Raw genomic sequence first — 23,208 nt, 5'->3', positions numbered from 1 at the left:
CTGCCTTCCAGACCCTTCCGGTCAGAGCCTCAGTCTTGTCTGAAAAATGAGAGCAAACTGCCCTGCCTCACACAGAGTGGGTGTGATGTCAGATAAGGGAAAGCTCAAAACAGTATAAGGTGTCACTCCTGTTGGAGTAACCGCAGCTATATAAGCAGAATGGAGCTTTATTATCCTTAACTCGCGGAGAATGAGTCATTCAGGGAGAGATGAAATTTTTAGGTTAACTGAAGCTTTATAATTTTCTGCACCAAAATTTTTAACATATTAACCTATTGGGGGTGGAACGTGGTATCCTGAGGGTCCCTGAACTCTCAGTGGTTGTTTGCCCACTTCACTGCACAGTGACATCTTCAGGGGCTGTGTGCCCCCAAGCTAAATGGCCCCAACTGGTGTGCCCTTCCAGGACTCCCAGCCTTGCAACTCCAAGTTGCCCTTGCTGACTGTCCTTCCTGGTTACTCCCCATCTTCTCCAGAGTCTCCACCTGCCGCTAGGGGCGCCCACTCTCTGCATGATGCCACGGTTCCAGTGGCTTAAACCACTGTGTTGAGCCAGGGACTCTTGACTCCGGGCGTCCAGCAGCTCGCTGGACTCAGATCCCTGTGTCACTGCCTGCCGGGGCCTGACCCTGCTCCTCTGTCCACCTTCCCTGTCCCAGTGCATGGCCACCACCCAGGGGTCCCCTGTGCCCAGACCTGGCAGCAAGTTCTCCAGACTCCATCCCCCTTACCCATAGCCAGTCAGCACCGGGGCCGGTAGGTTTCCCCCTCTATTCCCCCTGCCTCGGTCCAGGTCCCCCACCACCCATGCCCAAGACACACACAGACACAGCCTGTCCCCTCTGTTAATGCCAGCACGCGCCCTCAGGGACAGGCCTTGTACAAGGATCTGGGGACATGGAGGATAAAGACAGACCCTCAGAGGGGGAATTGGCCTAGGGGGGAGGGGCAGACAGACAGACAGACCATGACCAGTGTGGTGAGGACAGACAGACAGACCACAGCAGGTGTGGTGAGGACAGACAGACCACGGCCGGTGTGGTGAGGAGTATCTGAGAGACGGAACACAGAACAGAAGAGGATGGAGCGTGGTTCTGGGTCTGAGAGGCCCCTCCACAGGGGCCAGCAGCCCCTTCACAAATACCCTGGACGGTGCCCCCATGCCCCATGTAGAGAAGCAGCAGGGGACGGGGTTCAAAGCACAGCCTTGGAGGCATCAGGACCTCCTGCTCCCTGGCTCTGAGTGTGCCTCAGTTTCCTCATCTGTGAGGTGGGGAGAGTCCAGTACCCGCCTCATAGGAACAGATCCATACAAAGCACTAAGAACAGAGCCTGGCACGGTAAGCACCACATACACGTGTGTATTGTGGGAGATCAAGATTTGGCCACCCTGAAATCTCTTTACCTTGATTGTTTTCTCTGAGGGACATTTGACCTCCCCCACTAACTGCCTAAAGAATTTGACATGGTGGCTCCTTCCTGGAACAGATCTTCTATCATGATGGCTATAAAGATAATGTAGGATAAATGTTACAATAGGACAGGCACGGGGGGGGGGGGGATGGCCTCATTTCTAGAGGCTTATCAATGTGGAAGGTGAGGCCTTAAATCTGCATAATAACCTTACTCTTGTTTACTGTGCTTTAGTGGTAATCTCCTGTAACTGACTCCCCCCCCCCAACATCCTCCTTTGTCATTGGCTGAACATGGTATTTAAGAGGAGAATCTCTGCTATTGTGTTGAGAAACGCAGTGTCCCTGCTTTCTCCCATGTATACATGTTATTAAACTTGGTATTATTTTCTCCTGCTAACCTGTCTTGTTAATTATTTGGCCAGCCATAAGAACCTTAAGGAAAAGGGCAGAGGGAGATTCTCCCTCTTCCCCAGACAGTTTCATTACTATTACTAATGTTCTGTCCTACTCCTCACTCCTGCCTCCCTGTGCTGCCAGCCTGTATGCCCCTGAGGGTGACACGTCTTATTCATGCTTCTCTTCCTGGCCTAGCACAATAACTGACATGGATGGGGCTTAATGAATGTTTGACGTATACATATAAGTACCCCGATGGGGCTGAGAGAGACCCTAACAGCCCCTCCTATTTAGCCAGCTCTTTCCAAGTCCCGGGAGGATGCTAAGTGTTTTGTATCCATTTACTCGAACAACTCTGAGAAATAGGAGTTCTTATCCCCTATTTTACAGGGAGGGAAGGTCGGGGTTTAGAGAGGCCAGGGGACTCGCCTGAGGTCACAGGCAGGTTAGGGCTGGGATTGGATATGTGGATGGAATGACTACCGGGCACTCATCCACTGCAAGACAGAATGGGGAGGGGTCACAGAAAAGGAGTGGGGGTTTTCTCTGGGGGGGGCCGGGTCATAAGCCCCCAACAAACTCACTCACACATGCTCACACCTTTGCTCCCAGGTGAGGAATAAGGGACCCGGAGGCTGACTGCCCCCCCCCGGGCTAGATGTGCGGCATCTAACTCTGTGAGGGTTTCTCCAGGACTCGTAGAAAAGATGTACTGCTTCTCCTGACAGAACATAGTAGCAATCGGCAGAGAAAAATGCAAGGAAGGAGGCAATCATCGGTGCTAAAAACCAGGCACAGTAATTAGCTGAAAGCATGTGATAAACTGCAGAATTGTGTGGCCCAGAACGAGACGGGAGGGGCCTCCTGGAGTTCCCAGGTGAGCTGCGTATCAGAGCCTTCATGGAGCTGGTGCAGTGGGGAGTAAATACCCAGATGAGGCTGGCGCTGTGCACGTCCACTCTTCCTTCCCAGCCTTGTCCCCTGCCCGCCTCTGTTCCCTCTCACTCCTGCCTCTCAAAGCCTTTCCTCATTTCTGAACCACGAAAGGCTTGAAAATCACAAGCACCTACTGACAGATACACTTACCCTGCGACCCAGCAAGCCCACATCCAAGAACTTACCCAGAAGATACATCTCCAACAATACAAAAATGCTTATGCAGAATTGAGTAACTTGTTATGGCATTATTTGTAATCGTAAAATATTAGAAACAACCTAAATATATTTAAGTGTAAATATATAGAAGAATGGTTGAATAAACGATGGTCATTCACACAATGGAGTGCTGGGCAGATGTAAAAAGATTGAGGAAGATCCCCATGAAATGCTGTGGACTGATTTCTGGATATTTTGTTAAGTGAAAAAAGCAAAGTGCAAAAGAGTATCCATAGTGTGTTACCTTTGTGTAAGAAAGAAGGGGAAATAAGAAAGTATATATGTATGTATTCATTCCTGCAAAAAGAAACAGTAAGAATAAACTAGAAATTGACTACCTATGGGGATGAATGGGAATAGAGTGGGACAGATGGGGACACTTGTCTACTTTTCTGTATGTGACTTCTTGCATAGTTTTGACTTTTGGAAGTGTGTTATGTTTTGCATATTCAAAAAATCAAATTAACAAAGATGGGGGAATGAAATGTTAACACAAATGGAAACAAATAAACTTAACTCTACCTCAAATGGGTAACATAACCGCACTGAACAGGCAAGATAGGAACCAACCCAGTTACCGCCCCCTTCTCTCTCTCTGCACCAGGTAACTCTTGAACATGGTATTTTGGCTATGTTGACTATAATCCTCAGTCAAAAGATAAAAGGCAAAACAAAACAGAACAAAACCGCTGCAAATAAATATTGAACTTTTGTTCATAGGTTTGTTTTTCACAGCGTTGTGGGTTACCAATTATGAAACCAGGACTGAGCAAATAAGTAAATATATTGCAGATACTGGGAACCGAGATTTTTCCCTAAACAAACATTGAAAGGAAGAAGGTTAGAATATGGATTCTGTGGTGCTGGGTTGGAATTGAAGGTATAGGTGTGAACTCAGGATTTCTAAGATAGAGAAATAGATATTGTGCGTGTGTGTGTGCTGTAAAGATGACGTGAGTGGAGCCATATTAAAACAGAGCCGGAGCCGTTTCAGAGGAATTGCCTTGCAAGTCTTGTTTTCTTTATCTTCCAAACTGGACCAAACCGCCAACACTCCAAGAAGGCAGTAAGGACGAGAATAGCCTGTTTGTAAGGACGGATGAAACTGGACTTGGCCGATGACTGAATCGCTAACCAATAAATGAAGGACAAGTCTAGCCTCACCCCATCTAGCACCAACGAACTCTTCTTAAATATGACTTACCTCATCTTCCTCCCTTTCTCCCACTAAAACCCTGAGCCCCTCTCCTGTAATCAGGACATAATTTGGGTTTCTGTCTGAATCTGTGCTCCCTTAATTGCAATTCTCTGATCCCAAATAAACACTTTGCCTCTTAAACTGGTTTCTGTTTTTGTGGGTTGACAGTACACATGCACGCATGTTTCCTACCTCTAGCTCGGTTCCCTGAGGCCTGGAAGGAACGATACCCTAGTGCAGTGAACCTACCTAGGGCTCAGGTCTTGGCTCTGAATACCATTATCCATCAAAAGGAACTGAGCTGCAGGGACCAGGAAAGTACCACGTGAGCCTGGATCATTTTGCTGGGCCAGACACTAAGGAAGTGCTCCAAGAGTGATGGGGACGTATCAAAGGGATACAGGAGCCAGGGGAGGGAGGAATGGGAAGTTATTATTTGATGGATACAGATTTCAGTTTTCAAGATGAAAAGGGATGGCGGTGATGGTTGCACAGCAATGTGAACGCACTTAATGCCACTGAACTGTACACTTAAAATGGTTAAGATGGTATAGAGGAAAATCTTGTCCTCTACTCTCTTAGGTTTGTGCTTGGAGGCCTGTGAATTAAACTGACAAAAAACAGATTAGCAAAAGAAAAGACAGATTTTAATCACATACATACCTACAGGAATTCACAAAGAAATGTGACTCAAGGAGGGAATTTGGGGCTTATACTCCATCTTACTAAGGGAAAGGGAGGGGGAGAGGGGCACTTAGAGGAAAACAAATGACTTCTTAATAGGGGAAGGGAGAAGGCGCACTTATGGGAAAACGTATTACTTTTAGGAAAGATAAATGGATCCTTAGGAGAATAGATTGGAGATGTGATAGTTTTGTGACAATGTCTGTTTAGGTGTGGTGTGGACTTCCAGTCTCCAGCGGTAAGAGTCAGTCTTCCCTGCTTGCTCCTGGAGAGGGTACTTATGACAATTAAGTTCTTTTCAGTACTTTTAAGAGTCGCTGCTCTTAGGCTGATAAAGGAGTTCGGAAAAAAGCCTATTCTCAAATGCCTTCGGCTCAAAATACTTCTGATGCCACAGTGGCGTATTCTGGACCTCTTCAATGGTAACTTTTATGTTAAGTGTATTTTACCACAATTTTAAAAAAAGATGAAGTGTTTTTATTTAAGAACCTGTTTTAAAAAAGGGATACGGGAGCCAGCTTGGAGGGGTTTCCCATTGACCAAATCTTAGACAACTTGAGCAATAAAATACATAATAATAGTAACAGATTATAACCCGTAGAATAAAATAAGAATCCAAGAGTTCATTCTGATATAAATGAATGAATGAATGAGGGAGAAGGGAAATATCTCCCTTACAAGAGAATGCCACCTAATAAATGTAGAGGGGATGATGGAATTAGAAGCATCACGATTTGGCAATCATCATAGTTATAATTATAGCAAGAATCATCAATGAATACTAAAATGAGTGATGAGATAAATTAATTGGATGGAAAACGGGATATTGACCTAGTCTCAGTGTATCTCCCCCCAAGATACTGATTAATTCAAAGGGACGAAGAGTACAGATCAGCTGACACCACCCTAACAAAACGATCCAAGTTAACCTCCAGTGATGGCAGAAACTGACACGTGCACCTCCTGATTAGGATGCCCCGGGAAGAACAGCATCACTGCTGGGAATTCCTGCCCAAAATGCACTCAGTGAATCTAATCATGAGGAAAAATCGGACAAATCCAAATTGAGAGCCGTTCTACAAAATAAACAGACTATACTCTTCAAAAATGGAAGACAAAGACAGAGGAGCTGTTCCACGTTAGAAGGAGACTAAAGAGACACAATAAGTGAATGCAATGCATTCCGGATTGGATTTTAATTTTTTTTCTTTTGCTATAAAGGAAATTAGTGGGACAAATGGAGATTTGAAGAAATCTGTAGAGAAGTTAATGGTATTGTGTCAATGTTAATTTCCTGACTTTGATCATTGGACTGCGGTTGTGTAAAAGAACCTCCTTACTTTTAGACCACACTAAAGAGTTTAGGAGTGAAAGGTCATTAACTCTGCAATTTACTCTCAAAGGGTTCAGAAAAACAAGGAAGGAGTTAGAGAGAGAATGAAAAAGCAAATGTAGTAAAATGTTAACATTCGGTGAATCTGGGTAAAGGCTCTACCAGAATTCTTTGTATTATTTTTTGCACCTTTTCTCTAAGTCTGAAATTACTTCAAAATAAAAAGCTATTTTTGAAACGCAGGTTTTCCTGATTCCGTTTCAGCCAGGGCTGCTAGCTGCACCCACGTTCTAAAACAACGTGCTAGACCATCTAAAGCAGTTCTTTCAACCCAGATGGTTGAGAACTGGTTTGAGAAACCTTAGGAGACCCCACCTCCTGCCTACAGCAGAGAGAGGAGAGATGCCAGCGGGAGCGGGTGGAAGGCAGAGGGAGGCTTTCTCCAGAGGCAGATGCTGGGGTGTCTGCTCCACATTACTTCTCCTACCCCTCCGGGGGAGGTGTATGGGGCACCTCCCCTCTCTGCAGGCTGAGTGAGAGGGCCTTGGAGGAGGCCATTTGCAGAGTTGGACCTGTGTGTCCTGCATCCTGGGGGCGGGACCCATGCCTGGAAAAGCCTGTAGGCGAGATGCTGGCCTGGCTGGCTGCTTGGTTCTGGAATCAGGAGATGCAGCTGTGCAGGGTGAGCCTTGTCAGGGCAGAGCATGGCTGTGGCTTCCCAGGGACCAGCTGAGGACCTGGGTGAAGAGAGATGGCTTGGAGCTGTCCAGAAGGGACTTTGTGGGAGGAGGCCCTGCCCAGGAAGGAAACAGCAGTGTGAGCCACTTCTAAAAACGGGGGTGCCAAAGAACCCCCAGAACAATCCACCAGAAAGAAACAAGCCACCTTGAATCATTGCTCTGGCCAGAGCAAAGCCACACCAGAGGACATGGGGGCCAGGCAAGGAAAATCTCCTTTCTTTTCCCACTCCACCCTACGCTGGCTGTGGAAGAGGCGAGATGGTGGGGAGTGGAGGAGCAGGAGGAGAATCGGGGGGGCCTGGACGGCGCACAGAACACCTCTAGGGTCCCTCCTCTGTAAAAGGCCATTAAAGTCACATTTCCCTGTTGGGTTAGGATTTAAAGAGATAATCCACTCAAGTGGCTGGCGCAGAGCTGGGCCCAGGGAAGTGCTCATAAATGTCCCTCTGGCCGCAGGGTCGGGGGTCCAAGGGGCCCAGAGGGATGGGCAGTAGATTGCTGGTTCTGTGCAATTCCTGATTCCAGCTTTATCACCAGATTCCGGACTCAAGCTGTGGAATGACATCCACAGGAGCCCGAGGGACGTCTGCGGGGAAGAGTCGGGTCCCTGGAGGAGGCTGGTGAGAGTGAGCCACCGTCAGGGCCTCAGTCCCCAGCAGCTTAGCTTCTGAGAAGGGACCGATAGGAGCAGACGGACCGCGTGGGCGGGGTGAGCAGGGCACCACGCAGGAGGCTCTCCGAGGCCGCGGGCAGGCTGGTGCGCCCCCTGCTGGTGAGGCCGAATCGCCGGCCACACTCCCGCCGGGTCAGGACAGGCCGGGGGCCCGCTGTCGAGGAGCAGCGCCCAGGCTGAGCTGGTCCAGCAGGGCCCGGACCGGGCAGCGTCACGGCCAGCCCCAGCTGGACTTCTGTGCAAGCTGGAGAAAGGCACCCTCCCTCCAGACACTTGCCTGCCCTTTCGCAATGCGAATGGCGCCCCCTGGAGTCTGAAAACAGTACGAGCTCTGTCTGTGAGCTCTTCAAGAGGAGGGGCCGCCATCTCCATTTCTTAAACTGTAAAGCCCAGTAATTGGGGGAGGCTTGGTGAATGCCTGTTGACAATTACAGCAAGTTCTAGGTAAAAGCATCACAGCGTTATCTTATAAATATTCCAGTCTGTGGCTCTCTCTGAGCCCCATCTGTAAAATGGGCATAGTAATACTGAAGGATACTTCTAGTGTGGCTTGGCACACAGTAGGTGCTCAGTTATAATAGCTAACATTTACTGCACGTAATAACACTAAGAAGTACGAATAACACTACGATGTAAATATTGCAAACGGTGTGAAGTGAGGGTTGAAGAGGTTACGTAACTCACCAGCCACAGGTCTCACAGCCAGGGAGCCAGAGATTCAAAGCCTGGACCCTGGGCCTCTGAAAGCCTGTTCGAATATTTCTGGCTGGTCAGGACACAGTCTCTTTGACTGGACATGCCTGTTTCTCTCCTCAAGTGACCCGAAAAGGTGCCAACTCAGAACCAACAACCAAGGTAAGAGGCGGAACCACCAACCAGGCAGTGATAGGACTGGATTTGATATAAAGAGCAACAACCGAAAGAAAGTGTCGAGACTCATCAGATGTCAGAACATTCTGAACTTGGGGAGGAGGAGGACTGGATCCAAAACCCCCAGCAGGGAGGAATGACATCTTAGTCAGGGGACTGACAGCGGATGTGAAATGAGCCACTCAGATGTGGGGGATGCTGCTGAGAAGACAGGAAGGTTCAAAACAGGACGCACCGAGGAGCTCGGGCGAGAACTCCGGGACGCGTTTATGCTCCTTCAGCTGTGTCTGGTGTAGAGAGACTCCGGGTCACTTTTGGTCTTGGGGGTTTACGTGAGGACATGGCAGCCGCTTGGCTCTGGAGCCTGCATCATCTGGGGTGGCCTTTCTCTCTGCCTGTTCTCCAAGCCCAGCAGGGATGAGCTGGTCAGGCTAGTTCATCCCTGGTCCGTGGGAACGGACCCTCAGGGGCAGCCTTTGGCTCAGGCACAGATCTGGGGTCCAGACAACAATAGACAAGGTGGCCGTTTTCAGGAAAGCCAATATCCACTGACGCCTGGCTCAGGTGGTGTGCTGAGTGCTCTTCGCGTGTTAGCTCACTGACTCCTCACAACAACTGCCTGAGCTAGATGCTATTATTATTCCCAATTTAGAAATGGGGAAACTGAGGTTCAGAGAGGTTAAGTGACTTTCCCAAGGTCACCCAGCTAGCAAGCTGAAAAGCTTGGGCTGGCATCCTTGTCTGGGAGCCTGTGCCCCTTAACCACCTCTGTCCTGTCTCCCTTAGAGGTTAAATTCAGAGCCATATTAAAGGACACCTGAAAGCTGCTCTTCCCAGAAGGGGACAGCAGGGGGCAGTGTAACCAGCAGGCATTTGAAGCTTGGCCCTCCCCCAGGGTAACCATCACCCCAGAAAACATCCAAGGAATGTTCGGTTTTATCCTCTAAACGGGGAAGACATGTGAAAACCTATGAAGAGTGCCAGTCCGTGGTTACACACAGGACTGTCTGGGATTCTATGTTTAGTTAAAGCCTCTTGCACCCAGCTCCCCACACGGAAGCCCCGTCTAGGCCAGGGACCACCTCTGACGTCTTCATCACTGTGTTTCAATATCAGCCGCATAGTTGGCGCTCAACAAATAGTGATGGCGCTGAATGATGGTTGGTGGGAGGGAGGGGCTAAGAGTCACTTTCCAGGGGTGGGAGTACCCTCCCCACCCATCAGTGCTCTGCCACCCAAACATGGCCTCCTCCAGACAAAGCCCAGACGCGGGCGGGGATGTGGTAGCATCTATCAGCTCTATTTAAGGGCCTCGGGTCCTGCCACCTGGTTCTTGGCTGTGTCCCTCATCGGTGAGGTTGTTGCTTCAGGTGGGGACATTTTACGTGCTCACTGACGAGATGCTGGTTTCCAGGGACAGGTGGGGCCCTCTGAGGAAGGAGGTGGTGAGACTGGCTCAGTCAAAGCCTCTCCCTCCCCTCTGGGACCAAAAGTGCTGGCCCAGCCTCCCCCACACTTCCAGGGCCCCGGCCCCTGGGACCCCTCCTGTGGCACCACAGTGACGAGCCCCCCGCACTGGGCTCAGACCCCAGAGTGACCTAAATTGCAGTCTGACCAGTCACTCCCTGCCTACAACCCTTCAGTGGATAAAGAATTATTCCCTGCTCTAGTTCTGTTTTAGCAAACAATGGCTGAGGGCTCCCTAAGTTCCTGGAGTGCAGCTGATCTTTCAAGACCAGTTCACATCCCACTTCATTCATTCATTCATTCATTCATTCAATATCTTAAATGCCAGGGACTATACTGGGTGTTCCACAGACGTTATGGAATTTAATCTTCCCAACAACGCTCTCGAGTAGCATTCTATTATAATTCCCATTTTGCAAAAGAGAACACTGAGGCTCAGAGAGGAAGTGGCTCCAGATCACACTGGTGAGTTCTCAGCTGCAGGGTTCTAGCAGCTTCCACCCATTCCCTGTCAAGGGGCAAGGCTTCATGCAGAAAGCAAAGCTTTAGGAGGTCACAGAACTTCCCCCCAGCACAGGGCCAGGCTGCGCAGTGTGCAGGGCCTGTGTGTGTGACACTGGGATCCATGAGGGGAGCCTCAGACCCCTCCCCCTTAATCCAGGCCCAGGACTGCAACATGGGGAGGAAGTTAAGGAGGACAGCTTCCCTTCAGCCCTTGTCCCTCCCTCCCCCCTCCTACAGTACCTAGGACAGGGTCAGTCCCACCTCCCAGGTATCTGGCTTAGAAGGGGACCCAATCCCTCCTCACCCTGCCGAATTATGGATGGAAAACTGAGACCTATCCCAACACCTCAGCCTCCAAAAGCTGGGTTGAAAACCCAGTTCTCCTGACTTTGAGCCAGTGCCCTCTCCACTCTGTCTCCCTAGAAATCTCTCCCAGGGAGTGCTGACAATGGTAGGGGAGCAGGGAAGGGGCTTGGTGGTGCAAATGCACTGGGAACCCACCTGGGTTCGTGCCGGTCACTTCACTGCTACGTCCCCATCTGTAAAATGGGTACAGTAACACCAACCTCACAGGGCTGCTGAGAGCTTCAGTGAATAATATAGACCCACAGAGCATCTGGAATAGAGAAGGTGCTCAGCCAGCCTTAAGCCCAACTGTGTTGTCAGAAAGAACTTATGTGGGGAAAGGACCAGCTCCCCTTCCCCACTCCCTCCCACACTAAGGGCAGAATGAAAGAATACTGGAAGACAGACACGGATAAACAGCATGGCAATTCCAGGAGGGAAAAGTCTCTTCCCATATCGCCTGTTTGATAACCCAGACCGGACAAAGGGAGAACAATCATGTGGAGAACAAATCGGAGGATGGCTCATTTGGGGCATCACTCACTATCTTCCCAGTGACCGCGAACTTGACCTTCCCCAAACACACAGTCATTTGGCCAAAGGGCTTCTTCAAGAAACCAGGGTTTGTGGGCCTCCCGGGAAGGGCAAAGCGGGTGGGGCTGGAGAAGGCAGGCTGCGGGCACCCGCGGACCCTCGCCCCCGGCCGCACGAGCCCGGGCGGCGCGGACTACAGCTCCCGGCATGCCCGGCGCGCGGTACCTGCCCGCCCCCCGCCGCCTGGAGCGCGAGGATGCAGACGGCGGGGCGAGCGCTGAGGATGGAGGCCGCAGAGGCAGCACCGCCGGCGGGGGCGGGCGGCTGGGGCAAGTGGGTGCGGCTCAACGTGGGGGGCACGGTGTTCCTCACCACCCGGCAGACGCTGTGCCGGGAGCAGAAGTCCTTCCTCAGCCGCCTGTGCCGGGGGGAGGAGCTGCAGTCGGACCGGGTGAGGCCCGCGGGGTGGGCGGCGGGGGTCCTCTGCGCGCGGGATCGGGGCCGTCCGGCCTGGCCTGCCCGCCGGGCTGGGAACCCGGCTGGGTTTTCCCAAGAGCGGGAGACGGGAAGAACTGGCCGGAGGAGAGGGGAGGAAGCGGATCCGAGTGAGGGATGTGCCCATTGCCCTGGCAACGGGACAACGCCAGGCCGCGGCCATTTGGAGCTTCTGAGCTCTGCCCTGGGCGCCCACCCTAGGAAGCTAGTGGATGGGGACTTTCCTCTTCTTTGGGACCGTGGAGACGGACGGACAGACACGTAGGGCCTCGCCTCCTTCCCAAATGGGACTCCCGCACTGGGGAAGGAGTTGCTGAGGCTGCTTCTCCCTGCCCTCTGGGGTGTGGGTGGCCTAGGGGTGCAGGGAGCTGGCTGAAGTCCTGGGGTGCCTTCTGAGCTGGGCTTCATCAGGGAGGAGCGTTGGCCTGGTGGGCACCATTTCTGATTTCCCATCCTGGCTCTGCTGCAGACTGCCTGCATGGCCTTGGTGGCGACCCTTCCCTGCTCCAGGCGCAGCCTCCTGTCTGTAACCAGAGGAGGCTGCACCTGGAGATGACCTCTAAGGCCCCCTGTCTCCTGTTTCCTGACCCTCTGATGCTGTGACCTTGGACAAGTCCCCTCACCTCTTGCTGTCTCCTGTCTCTGTGTAGAGTTGCACTGATGTCTGCCCTGCCTCCCTGCAGGCTGAGGGTGTCCAATGAGATAGCGGCTCCTTTGGAAACTTGTAAACATCCCCAGAATGACTGGGGATCTGGCGGAGACCGTGTAAGGCTGGCTTCAGGGGAACAACCTCTAAGAGGGAAAATCACTGAGTCCTGCTCTGGGTCAGGTGCCACTCAGACCTCCCTGGTTGCTCACAACCACCCCTAGTTATGGGGGAGAGGAGTGAGGGTCAGAGAGGCCGGATCACTGGCCCAAGGTCACACAGTCGGGAAAAGGCAGAGGCAGGATTTGGACCTAGGTGTATCTGACCCCAAAGCCTTTTTGCTCCATCATGCCACTTGGTTTCAGGGAAGAGCAGACTCTACGCTTGCTCCCTCCGTCCCTCCAGTCCTTTATGGGCCTGAAGTGGGGGGGTATGTGCGGGTCGGGCAGGGGGAGGCCTCACTCGTCTCTCACTGCCCGTGCCCCTCACCTCCGCAGGATGAGACCGGGGCCTACCTCATTGACCGTGACCCCACCTACTTCGGGCCCATCCTGAACTTCCTCCGTCACGGCAAGCTGGTGTTGGACAAGGACATGGCTGAGGAGGGTGAGTTGGTCCCGGGACTGGCCAGGGCTCGCTTCCTAGCCCTGCCCTCTGCAGCCTGCCAGGGCCTTCTGAGGAGGCCCAAGATGTGTCTCCCAGCAGGGAGGAACATCTCCTTTCTTCCGTGTTTCCCACGTCTTCTCACCCCTGACAGGGCTGAATCCCAGAGCCTCTGCTGGGGCTGGGCCCAGGGGCTCTGCCAAGCTGACTCCCCAGCTTTCTCTGGGTGCTGCTGGGGAGGTGATGGAACACACAGGCAGAGCATAGAGGGAGCCAGTGAGGCCGGCAGCCTCCCTTGCGGGCAGGGATGCTCTTTCTCCCGGCCTCCCGGGAAGCCAGGTGGGAAGCCAAGTGTGAACGGGGTGGAGATGGGAAGAGGTGTGACAGTCTTTCTCTGGGTGATCCAGTAGCTCAGATGCCTGGTGAGGGCTTGCAGTCTGCAGGTGGGTGGAGCTGGTGACTTCCCCAAATCTGGCGGCCTCTGCAGCACAGTGCTGGTTGTGGGTGGAGGCGGGGGAGGAGGGAGCCTGCTCCCCAGTTGGAGTTTGGTGTCCAAACTCAGGCCTGGGTGGCTGAGGCCCTGCAGATGCCCACTGCTGGGCCCAGCAGCGAGTGGGGAAGCTGTGCCTGGGAGGAGGGCCTCTTGGCAGAGTCCCAGCCAGAGGCAGGGACTACAGTGGGTGCCAGGTCAACTCTTCCTTGGGGCACAGGGTGTGGCTGACCCGGCCAGGCCGGCTTGGACGTGTCATTTCTCCTTTCTGAGACTCCACTCGTTTATATAAAGTGGTGGCGAGGATCTACACTGGGGAGAGCGTGTTTTGGGACAACAGATGTCATGAGTCTGGGCGCTTGTACCCTGTGGGTGTGTAGCACAGCCCATCCCAACTCACTCGGTCCCACGGTCGCCCCTCCTGACCCCTGTAGGACACAGTGACCTAGAAGCCCAGTGGCTCCCCAGGGGCCAGGGCTGCTGTAGGCACCGGCTCTGCAGAGCCCATGGCTCCCCTGGCAGCCCCTCGGGAGCACAGATGCCATGGGTGTGGCCCGGGCCCGGGAGCAGGTTCCTCGGGGAGGGACAGTGAACACTCCAGCTGCGTCACAGCCAACACCTGGTTACAGGTTTTGGGTCCTCAAAGTCCTGCCACTCCCGGCACCTTCAAACGGGGCTGGGCACCACCCAGGGGGCGGGGGCACCTGGGGGAGAGACTTCCTAGCCGTGTGACACTGGGAAAGCCACTTACCCCTCTGTGCCTCCGTGCCCACATCTGTGAAATGGGGTGACAGTAGCACCTGCCTTGCTGAGCTGCTGTGAGGATACGAGGAGCTGACACAAGCATGTCACTTGGCGCAGTGCCCAGCACCGGGGACCAGTGACAAGAGGTCAGTTGTCTGTCTTCTGCAGGGCCCCATGAGGGGCGCTCAGACAACAGCACTCACTGACCGGCTACTCTGTGTTAGGGGCTGTGTGGGCACTGGGGACACCAGGGTAGATCAGACATGGGCCCTGTCCCCAGGGAGCCCAGAGGCCAGACATGGAAAGGACCAGAAGGATTCTTGCCCTGCAGGAGCCCAGGGGAGTCCAGGCCTAGGGCCATTCCACCTCACTGGAGCAGTGACTCAGTCTCTCAGCCTCTCAGTTCCCTTAACTGTATGGGGACAGTAATGCCTGCTTCCCCCATGTCCCCGAGGCTTGTGATGAGCACATGAGGGGCTTTACAAACTGTAATGTGCGGCAGGTGGGGAGATGCACGTGCACAAGGATTATGCATTTGTAGTGGGCTCTTAAGTCAGGGGAGCTTGAGTTTGAATGTCAGCTGTGCTGCGTACTGGCTGTGTGGGCTCGGACAAGCTGCTTCTCTTTCCGGCCCTCAGTTTCCCCGTTTGTTCACTTGGGGCGATGAAAGTACGTACTTCTAGTTCTGAGAATTAACTGCAGTAAAGAATGTGAAATGCCTGGCACTTAGCATGTGCCTCCTAAATGGGAGCACCTGATGGGGCAAGCTGAGGCCCTTCTCATTGTGGCGTTCTAGGGTCCAGTGCCAACGCGCCTGCTGCCTCTTGAGAGAGCAGCCCCCCGATTAGGGGACTGGGTCACCACGCTCAGCACAGCACAGACGTAGGGCCGGCCGAGTGGCTGCACCTCGCCCCTTCCACAGAGAGTGTGGGATCCAGGGAAGGAAATGTTCCCTCTTGCTTGACCCCTGAACTCGGAGATGCTCGTCACCCTTGAGTGACTGGAGCGGGAGGTGGGTTTGGAGGCGGAGGGGACAAGGGGAGAACGGGGCATGGGGCAGTGGGAGTGACCTGGGGGCTGCTCTCTCTGCACCAGGGGTCCTGGAGGAGGCGGAGTTCTACAACATCGGCCCGCTGATCCGCATCATCAAAGACCGGATGGAGGAGAAGGACTATACCGTCACGCAGGTCGGGAGCAGCGGAGCGGCATCCGTGGCCAGGGCAGGGGGTGGTGGGGAGAGGGAGGTGGGGAGAGAGAGAGGGAGGCGGGGGAGGGGGAACTAGTGTTTTCCTTGGGGAGGCCGAGCTAGCCTGTAAGGGGAGGGGCGGCTGTCTAGCTCCCAGACTGCCAGCAAAGCCCCAGACTGGGAGACGGACGCTGGGTTCTGTCCCTGTCTCGGCTCTGTTTGCTGTGTGACCTTGGGCCAATCATACCCCTCTCTGGACCTTGATTTCCTCTTGTGGAGTACAGAGGTGCTGAGAACTGCCCACCCTTCCCTTCCTCACAGGCAAAATGAGGTCGTAGTGGAGATACAGGGGCCCTCGGGGGGGCAGTGCAGGATTAGTAAACTGTCCATGTCGAGGGATCAGGCAGTCCCCTGGTGGGCACGGGACAAGCGGCAGGAGCTGGCATTTCTGAGCCTGGACCCTGGGCCTAAGGGACCAGTCGCTGGGAGGAGCTGGAGAGATTCTCTGCCTGCCTGGGGGAGACGTGGGGGGTGGGGGCCAGGTAGTGAGGTACCGTCTCCCAGCCCAGGAGATCGAAGGGGGAGACTCCATGTCTCCTGGGGGGCCTGCCTCAGTTAGTGACCCAGAACGTCCCCCCAGCCCCTCCTGCCTTCCCTCTTGTATCACCCGTGTTCCCGTTCTGGCTCTGCCACTCTTTAGCTGGGTGACCTGGGGCAAGCAGCTGAGCTTCTGCCCCTGAGCTTCTGTGAAAATCCCACAACTCATAGGGAAGGATTAAGTGAGAGCATGCGTGTCGAGCACCTGGCACATAGTAGGTACTCAGAACGTGGCTCCGACTTCCCTCCCTGCTCCCTGCCCTCCCCTCCTTCTAGGGGTACGTGGTGGGGAGGAGAAGAAGCTGGGGGCCGACAGGTGCCCGCCACGTCACCCTCTGCCCGCAGGTCCCGCCTAAGCACGTGTACCGCGTGCTACAGTGCCAGGAGGAGGAGCTCACGCAGATGGTCTCCACTATGTCCGACGGCTGGCGCTTCGAGCAGGTAGCCCGGGACCTGGGGCCACAGCTGGGACGCGCCAGCCTCCAGGCAGAGCAGGCCCTCCCTTCTGGCAGCCCCCACCCGGGGGTCTTCTCAAGTCCAACTAAACAAGACTAGGAGAGGCCACGCTGCCAGCAGAGTGACCAGGAAGGAGAGAGGCTGGAGGCCGCGCTTGCCACAGGATGTTCCAGGCATCCTCTTGGGTGGGAGTTCTCCCAGCAACCGGGCAGTGGTCTACACAGCAGTGTGAGCGAGTCTCTGGCCCCCAGGAAGCTCAGGGGCAAGGAGACGAGATCCACATAGGGGAGCGCACCGCCCACCGTGGGTCAACACTTCTTGTAACAATTCCACTGGCACAGCTTCCAGGGTCCCCGCAAGGGACGCGCCCAGTTACAATGTTGCCACATTCCAGGAAGGCCAGAGCAGTGACTTCCCGTGAGGTATTTATAGTGACCGCAACTTCCTCCCAATCAGGAGCACTTTTTCTCGGAAGCAGGGTTGCCCCAGTCATACAGCTGAGGTCCCACCTCTCTCAGGTGCCCAGAGGACACGAGCCAGCAGGTTCACTCGAGGTCAGATTGCCCTTAGAGGAGACAGGTTTGGCTAACCCTTTATCCGCACCCACCCACAAGCTCCCTTGCACGTGGAGGTCCAGAAGGGAGAAGGCCGGGGCCCCCAGGACGGCCAGGCAGTACGGACGAAGCTCACCACTGACGTGCCGGGAGACCTGGGGCAAGTCACGTCTCCTCTCTGGGCCTCAGTCTACTAATCTGTGTTGTGGGCCAATAGTGCTTCCTTTGCAGGACTGTTGTGAAGATGAGAAGGACCACCGATAACGTCCCTAGCCCAGGGTAGGACTCTAGACATTGGAGCTGGCTAGCATCATGCAAATTACTAGAAGGATTTAAGTCGACAAGACCCCTGAGAGGACTCGAGATCCCGGATTCTAATCCCCACTCCCCTCTTCCTGGCTGTGGGACTTCAGCAAGTCACCACCTCGCCAAGCCTTGTCCACCCAAGGGGCTGATGTTTCTCTCTGCCTGCTGGATGAGGGCCCCTGAGGGCTGAGGGGACCCGTCATGTGCACGGCCTTTATCCATCAGAAGGGGCCTTGTGGCTGTGGTTATTTCTAGGGACCCCAGAACCCAGGTGGGGCCACTCTTGAGAGCCTACAGGGGTCTCTGGCAATTGCACGGGTTGTCAGGGGCCAAACAGGCAGGTCGGGGGCCGCTGGTCATTTGCCCTCTGGCCTAAGAAATGGACAACCTATTCTACCTCTGCTTCCAAGAGTGAACAGAATATTCTGTGAGGCTCCACCATGCCAACCCCCGCCCTGCAACCTGGTTCTGGGGCTGCTTCAGCCGCATCTGAGACAGCGGGGGCAGCCTGCTCATTACAGGTCTCTGCCTGGCTTCAGAAGGTGGCCTGTGGGATCCGGGGCTGGAGCAGCAGTGATACTGCCACCCTCCTCTGGGGATCAGGCCCAGCCAGGTGGGGAGGCTGGTCCTGCAGACAGACCAGATGCATAGGTGGGGGTGGGGGAGGAGACTGACTTCCGGCCCAAAGTGTCCTCTGGAAACCCAGGGATGGGCCTGAAGGGAAGTCCAAGATCAGGACATGTTGGTATCGCGCCAGTGCCGCTGTCCACCCCCCTCCCCACTGCCCCCCATCCCGACCTGTCGTCCTTCTCCCCACGCTCTTCCCCTCCAGCTGGTGAACATCGGCTCCTCCTATAACTACGGCAGCGAGGACCAGGCCGAGTTCCTGTGCGTCGTGTCCAAGGAGCTGTACAGCTCCCCGCACGGGCTGAGCTCCGAGTCCAGCCGCAAGACCAAGGTGAGCCCCCCAACCTCCTCCTCCCCCTCCCCCTCCCGCCCTCCACCTAGCCATCCCTGCTGCTGCTCTCTCCCTCCTGCTGCACACGCATAACCCCCATCACAGCCACGCCATCCATCCCACGCCCCCCAGGGTCCTGTCTGCTCATGCCGGTGCCCAGGCCCAGGCTGGGGACCATCCCGAGGGCGCGGCAGAGGGGACGTAGATGCCACTTGAATTGTGGCCACATGGTGGCCACAGGGTGGCGTGGCATGAGGGAGAGTGCACTGAACTAGGGGTCTGGGCATGATGGGCCCTGCTCTGTGTCCCCTCTGGGCACCTTGGTTGTGTTCTCTGAGAAGGGAGAGGGGTGGACCATGTCCCCTCTGTGGTGTCATCAAGCTTGGAACTTCTGGGATCCAAATGGCCAGTTTACTTGCCGGGGGCAGGTAGATGTCCCCTGCTGGCCTGTTAATCCTGCCCCTGTCCCATGCTCCCTTCTCAGGCACTCTGCAGGAGAGGGGTCGGGAACCCTGTGGGGTTGGCCCTGTGTTTCTGCCCTGGCCTTTGAGGCAGCACCAGCCAGCTGTGGGGTGGGGCCCGAGCGGAGGTCCTGCCACCCTGGACCCAGAGCTGGTCGGACGCCTCGAGGGCCTTTGGTAGGGCCAGTGGGGCAGGCAGCAAGCTTCCCAGCCGGGCTGGGAAGAAGGGAGACCACTCCTTCTGGGGGCCTGCCCCTGTGTGATGGAGACTCATGAACTGCAGCTTCCTGTCCGGCTGTCTGCCTCCCCGTCCTGTGACTTGCCCTGCCCACCCCACCCCCATCGGGGCCAGTGGCTGGTGCTGCCTCTAAGGATGCCGAATGAGCCTGCTTTTCCTGCCTCTCTGGGCCAAAGCCTCAGGACCTGGGCGGCCAGAGCCTGTTGCTGGCATCCCAGATCTGGGTGCTGTCTGCCCTGGGCCCTCCCTGGCTTCCTGTCTGCTCTGGATCAGCCCTCCTAAAATGAAGCCTTCCCAGGCGCCCCTCACGGATACCCCAGCCACACACACCCTGTCCCTCTTCCTCTTCCACTCGTCCCTCAGCCCTGCTGCACGTCACAGCAGCCACACTGCTCCAGGAGCCTCCCCTGCAGGGCCCCGTCCTCTCCTGGTTTCTCCAGTCCCTTCCCAGGGGACTGGACAAGACGCCCCAGACTCTTTGGCTGTAGCCCTCCCCCTCCTTGAGGTCCCCCTTCATCTTGCCTACCCGCCCTCCCTGAGACGGGGGCCGGAGGGGACAGCCGCCAGCAGGCCCTGCCCTGGCGTTAGTTCTCCACTCTTTCTTCCCTGGGTCCGCCGGCTGGTCCACAGAGCACGGAGGAGCAGCGGGAGGAGCAGCGGCAGGAGGAGGAGGTGCAGGTGCAGGTGGAGGCAGGTACACAGGAGAAAGGTGCAGCCAACCCCCGAGGAGAGTGATTGCTAACCAGCCGGAGCCTCCTGCCCGCCCCCTGCTGGAGCCAGCTGCAGAACCCGGGGGGCCGGGCCTGCGGGGGGCGGGCCCACCAGGGTAGCTCAGCCGGTGCCTGGCGCCTCACCTACATAACCGTCCCTTCTCTCACTTTCTCTCTGCAGCCCGGTCATCTCAGGATCCCGCTAACCCTTCCTCCCTCCCACCACCGCCTCCTCCTCCGCTTCCCGCTGGAGGGCCTGCCTCATCTTCATCCTCCTCCTCCTCCTCCTGGATCTCATCTGCACCCTGCCTCTTCCCTCTCTGCTCCTGCCCCGGTCTCCTCTCCGCCTGCTCCCACCTCCATCCCGGGGCTGCCCTGGTCCCAGCCTCCCGCGCCCTCCACCCAGGTGCCCTGGTCCTGCACCCCAGAGCATCCTGCCTGCTGCCTCCCGCACCCCCTCTGGCACCTCCCGCCTCCCAGCCTGGGGAGGAAGGGCGCAGCTGCACCTCCTCTGTGCCTGCCCACCCCGCCGGGCGCCTCTGAGGCCGGGCCGCTCTGCCCTGGTGGGCGCCTCACCTCCTCGCCGCCTCCTCACGTTTCCTCCTTACAGGCTCCTGTCTGCACCCCCTCAGACCTGAGGCTGCACTTGCAGGGGGTGCTTCTCCTGGCCCCTCGCCCGCCCCCAGAGCTGCCGTCCCTGGTTTGTAGCCGAGTGGAGCTGGAGGGAGGGCTGGAAGCCAGGAGGGTGCTCATCTCCCGTTCCTTGGACTCAGCCCAACTTCCGGCAGCTCCTGCATCGCAGCCTCATGGCACTGGGTTCCCTGCTTCTGGGGGTGGGAAGGACAGGCCACACTTGGACTCCCTTGGCCTACGAGGAGTCAGCCAGAGCCGGCTGAGGATCGGGGTGTGGCAGAAAAAGGCCTGGCCAGTTGCCCACAAGCCCCCACTCAATCTTATCCACGTGCTGTGTGACCTTGGGCAAGTCACTGTCCCTCTCTGGGCCATAGTTGCCTCTAAAGTGAGAACAGACAGCTGCTCTCTCTGACCTTTCACCTGAGACAGCAGCGGTGACCTGCCTCTCTTGGCTTTGACCCCCTGGCCAGAGTCTTGGCAGGATCTGGCCTCCTAGTTGGCCACCACCCAGCGCAGGCATGGGGCTCCCAGATGGGCGAGCTGGGTCCCCTTCCTGCTCCCCCTCTTCCTTAGCTCTGAATCCACCTGCTCTGGGCCTCAGCCCCACTCCCGCCTCCCAGAAGGGACCCTGTGACTCACCTACCTCTTTCTCTCTCCCTCTCTCTCCCCCCCCATTTCAATCTCCTCTCTGCCCCCCTCTTGGCTCTGCACCACCCCCTCCTCACTGGCCCCACCCTCTCACCCCCTCCCTGTGTTCTGACCACCCCACCCCGACCCCCTGCCCCTCCCCTCTTATTTTCTAGCTGTTACAAACCAGAGGCGCCCGGATGTGAGGCCCCAGATCACCTCCAGGGACTTGGGGTTCCGATCTGAAATCCTCTATTTTTGTACCGCGGGGTGGGCCCCCAGCCCGAGGCGGAGGAAGCGCTCTCCCCGCTGCCACCTCTGTCTGCACCTGCGGGGCTGTGATGTCCCCCTGAGGTGGGCCCTAGGACCCCTGGGCAGAGCCGCCTGCCTGTGGCCAAAGTGTGGCGCTGTCTAGCTGTGTCTCCCAGGCCCCTGTGTCCCTCCCCCGGTTCCCCAGTTGCATGGTAGATACACTCCCTCCAGGGCCAATCACCTCACCTCCTGAGCCTTAGTCTCCCCGTCTGTCAAATGGGTTCACTCTTCCACCCCACCTACCTCGCAGGGTTGTTGTGAGGCTACAAAGAGGACCAAGGTCCCCGAAAGCCCTTGGGGAGCCTATAAAGGGCCAGACACAGGGCAGGCCCCCTCACCGTTCCCTGGGAGGGGGAAGGCCCTGCTTAGCCCTCAATGGCGATTGAGGTATTGGTGGGAGATGGAGGCCGTGCGGCTTGGCCCTGTCGGAAGGAGGGGTGGTGACTTGGCCTTCCCCTTGACTGCTCCCACCCCCATTGTCTTCTGGGGTGCGGAGTGCCCTGGCCAGGAGGGGCAGGCAGTGGCTCAGCAGGGGCAGTGGGGCCACCCAGGAACTTATGATCAGGGAAAGGGCGACACTCCTCCCTCTGCCCAGGGGACAGTCGGGCGGCAGGGGCTGAGCGCGGGGCCCTCCTGCGCTTATGACTCCCCGGGCTCGGTTCTTTCTTCTCAGCTGTGTCCGACCCGCCGTGTAATAAAACCTGGAGACTCGGCCGCCCTGGCTGCCTCCCTCTCTTTCTCTGGGCCACTTCTGGGGACAGGGCTGAACTCAAGGTGGGGTAGACAACCCAGAGGTAATGGGGCTTTCTCCTAAAGCCGGGGGCCCTGCCCCGTTGTCACTCTCCTGTGTATGTCGGGGGCAGGTTACCATGGCTGGATCCGCTGCCTAGTGGCTGAACATGGGCACCAACTCCGCCTTGCTAGGGGAACTTGGGCAAGTGCCTGCCCCTCTCTGGGCCTCAGTTTCCTCATCTGTAAAGTGGGAGGTTGGACCAGATAACTTCTAAGGCCCAGCCCCCTGCAGTCAGGCAGGTCCCTTCCTCCAGGCAGCCCTAGGCCAGTTGAGGGCACTGAGGGAGTAGGGAATTGGGCTCCTGGAATCAGGAGTCCAGGTCCTCCAAGCCAGGCTCCCTGTCCCCCCACTTCCCAGCCTCACCCCATGCCCGATGGCTCTCTGCTCACTGGCTTCACTCTGCACTGCCCGAGGCTGCCTGTGCTCCATCCTAGCCTCCCAGGATGCCCCCTCTTCCTGCCATGACTCCTGTTCCTCACCTCCACCCCTCCCTACCCCACCCTCTGCCCCAAGGCCTAGGAAATACAACACCCAGGCCCTGGCTCCAGCCAGGCCCCCCCCACGGCCCCCAACACGTCCCTCACCTCCTTCCTCCTGCTGGTCCCCACCTTGCTCCCTCTGCCCCCAGCAACTCAGCGCTGCTGGGACATCCCTGCAGAGCAGCGGTCCCCCAGGATGAGGTCCTCCTCAGGGCCGGGTGAGGCTCCTCCCGCCCCCCTCAGAGTCTGGGGGCCTCGCCGCCTCCCCGTGGACACTGTGCTCGCTGAAGCTGACCTCACTTTTTGTGTCCACCTTCAGAGAGTGTCCAGCCTGCAGAGAGTCACCAGGAGGCTTGTTATAGGAACAGGTTACCCGCCCCCGCCCCCAACTCTAATTAAGACTGGGGTGGGGCCATGAATTTGCATTTTAGCAAGGCCCCCAATGCTGTGTTCTGCTGCCCCTCTGAGAACCCCCTCTGAGGACCGTGAAAGGCTACTGGGGTGGAACTTTAACATCCCGTCCCCACCCCAAAGGCATCCCCCACAGCGGCGGCTCCCTCTGCTCCGTCTCCCGCAGGCGGGACCCAGCAGGCGGGGGAGCTTGAA

The 23,208-nt window shown here is 56.4% G+C and overlaps 1 protein-coding gene across 3 annotated transcripts; it reads left to right on the top strand.

Annotated features, from left to right (window-relative positions):
* The first annotated feature begins 11,570 nt into the window (after positions 1–11,570).
* KCTD17 (potassium channel tetramerization domain containing 17) lies at positions 11,571–22,048 on the top strand. 3 transcript variants are annotated; one of them, XM_014780972.2, is made up of 7 exons: positions 11,571–11,765; positions 12,953–13,061; positions 15,388–15,479; positions 16,421–16,516; positions 18,224–18,349; positions 19,679–19,742; positions 21,195–22,048. In XM_014780972.2, the coding sequence occupies exons 1-7, from the start codon at positions 11,571–11,573 to the stop codon at positions 21,431–21,433; spliced, it is 921 nt and encodes a 306-aa protein (XP_014636458.1). In that variant the 3' UTR covers positions 21,434–22,048. The 3 variants fall into 3 exon arrangements, with proteins under 3 accessions (XP_014636458.1, XP_014636452.1, XP_087305075.1); XM_014780966.2 differs by lacking the exon at positions 21,195–22,048 and adding an exon at positions 19,940–20,553; XM_087448949.1 differs by lacking the exon at positions 21,195–22,048 and adding an exon at positions 19,940–20,553 and having other exon boundaries at positions 19,679–19,757.
* The last annotated feature ends 1,160 nt before the right edge of the window (positions 22,049–23,208 follow it).

This window comes from Ceratotherium simum, chromosome 25 (genome assembly GCF_057802395.1).
Source record: "Ceratotherium simum simum isolate JZ-2026a chromosome 25, ASM5780239v1, whole genome shotgun sequence".
Lineage (NCBI taxonomy): Eukaryota > Metazoa > Chordata > Mammalia > Perissodactyla > Rhinocerotidae > Ceratotherium > Ceratotherium simum.
The sequence above is the reverse complement of the archived record's forward strand: the minus strand, read 5'-3'. Positions and strand labels throughout refer to the sequence as shown.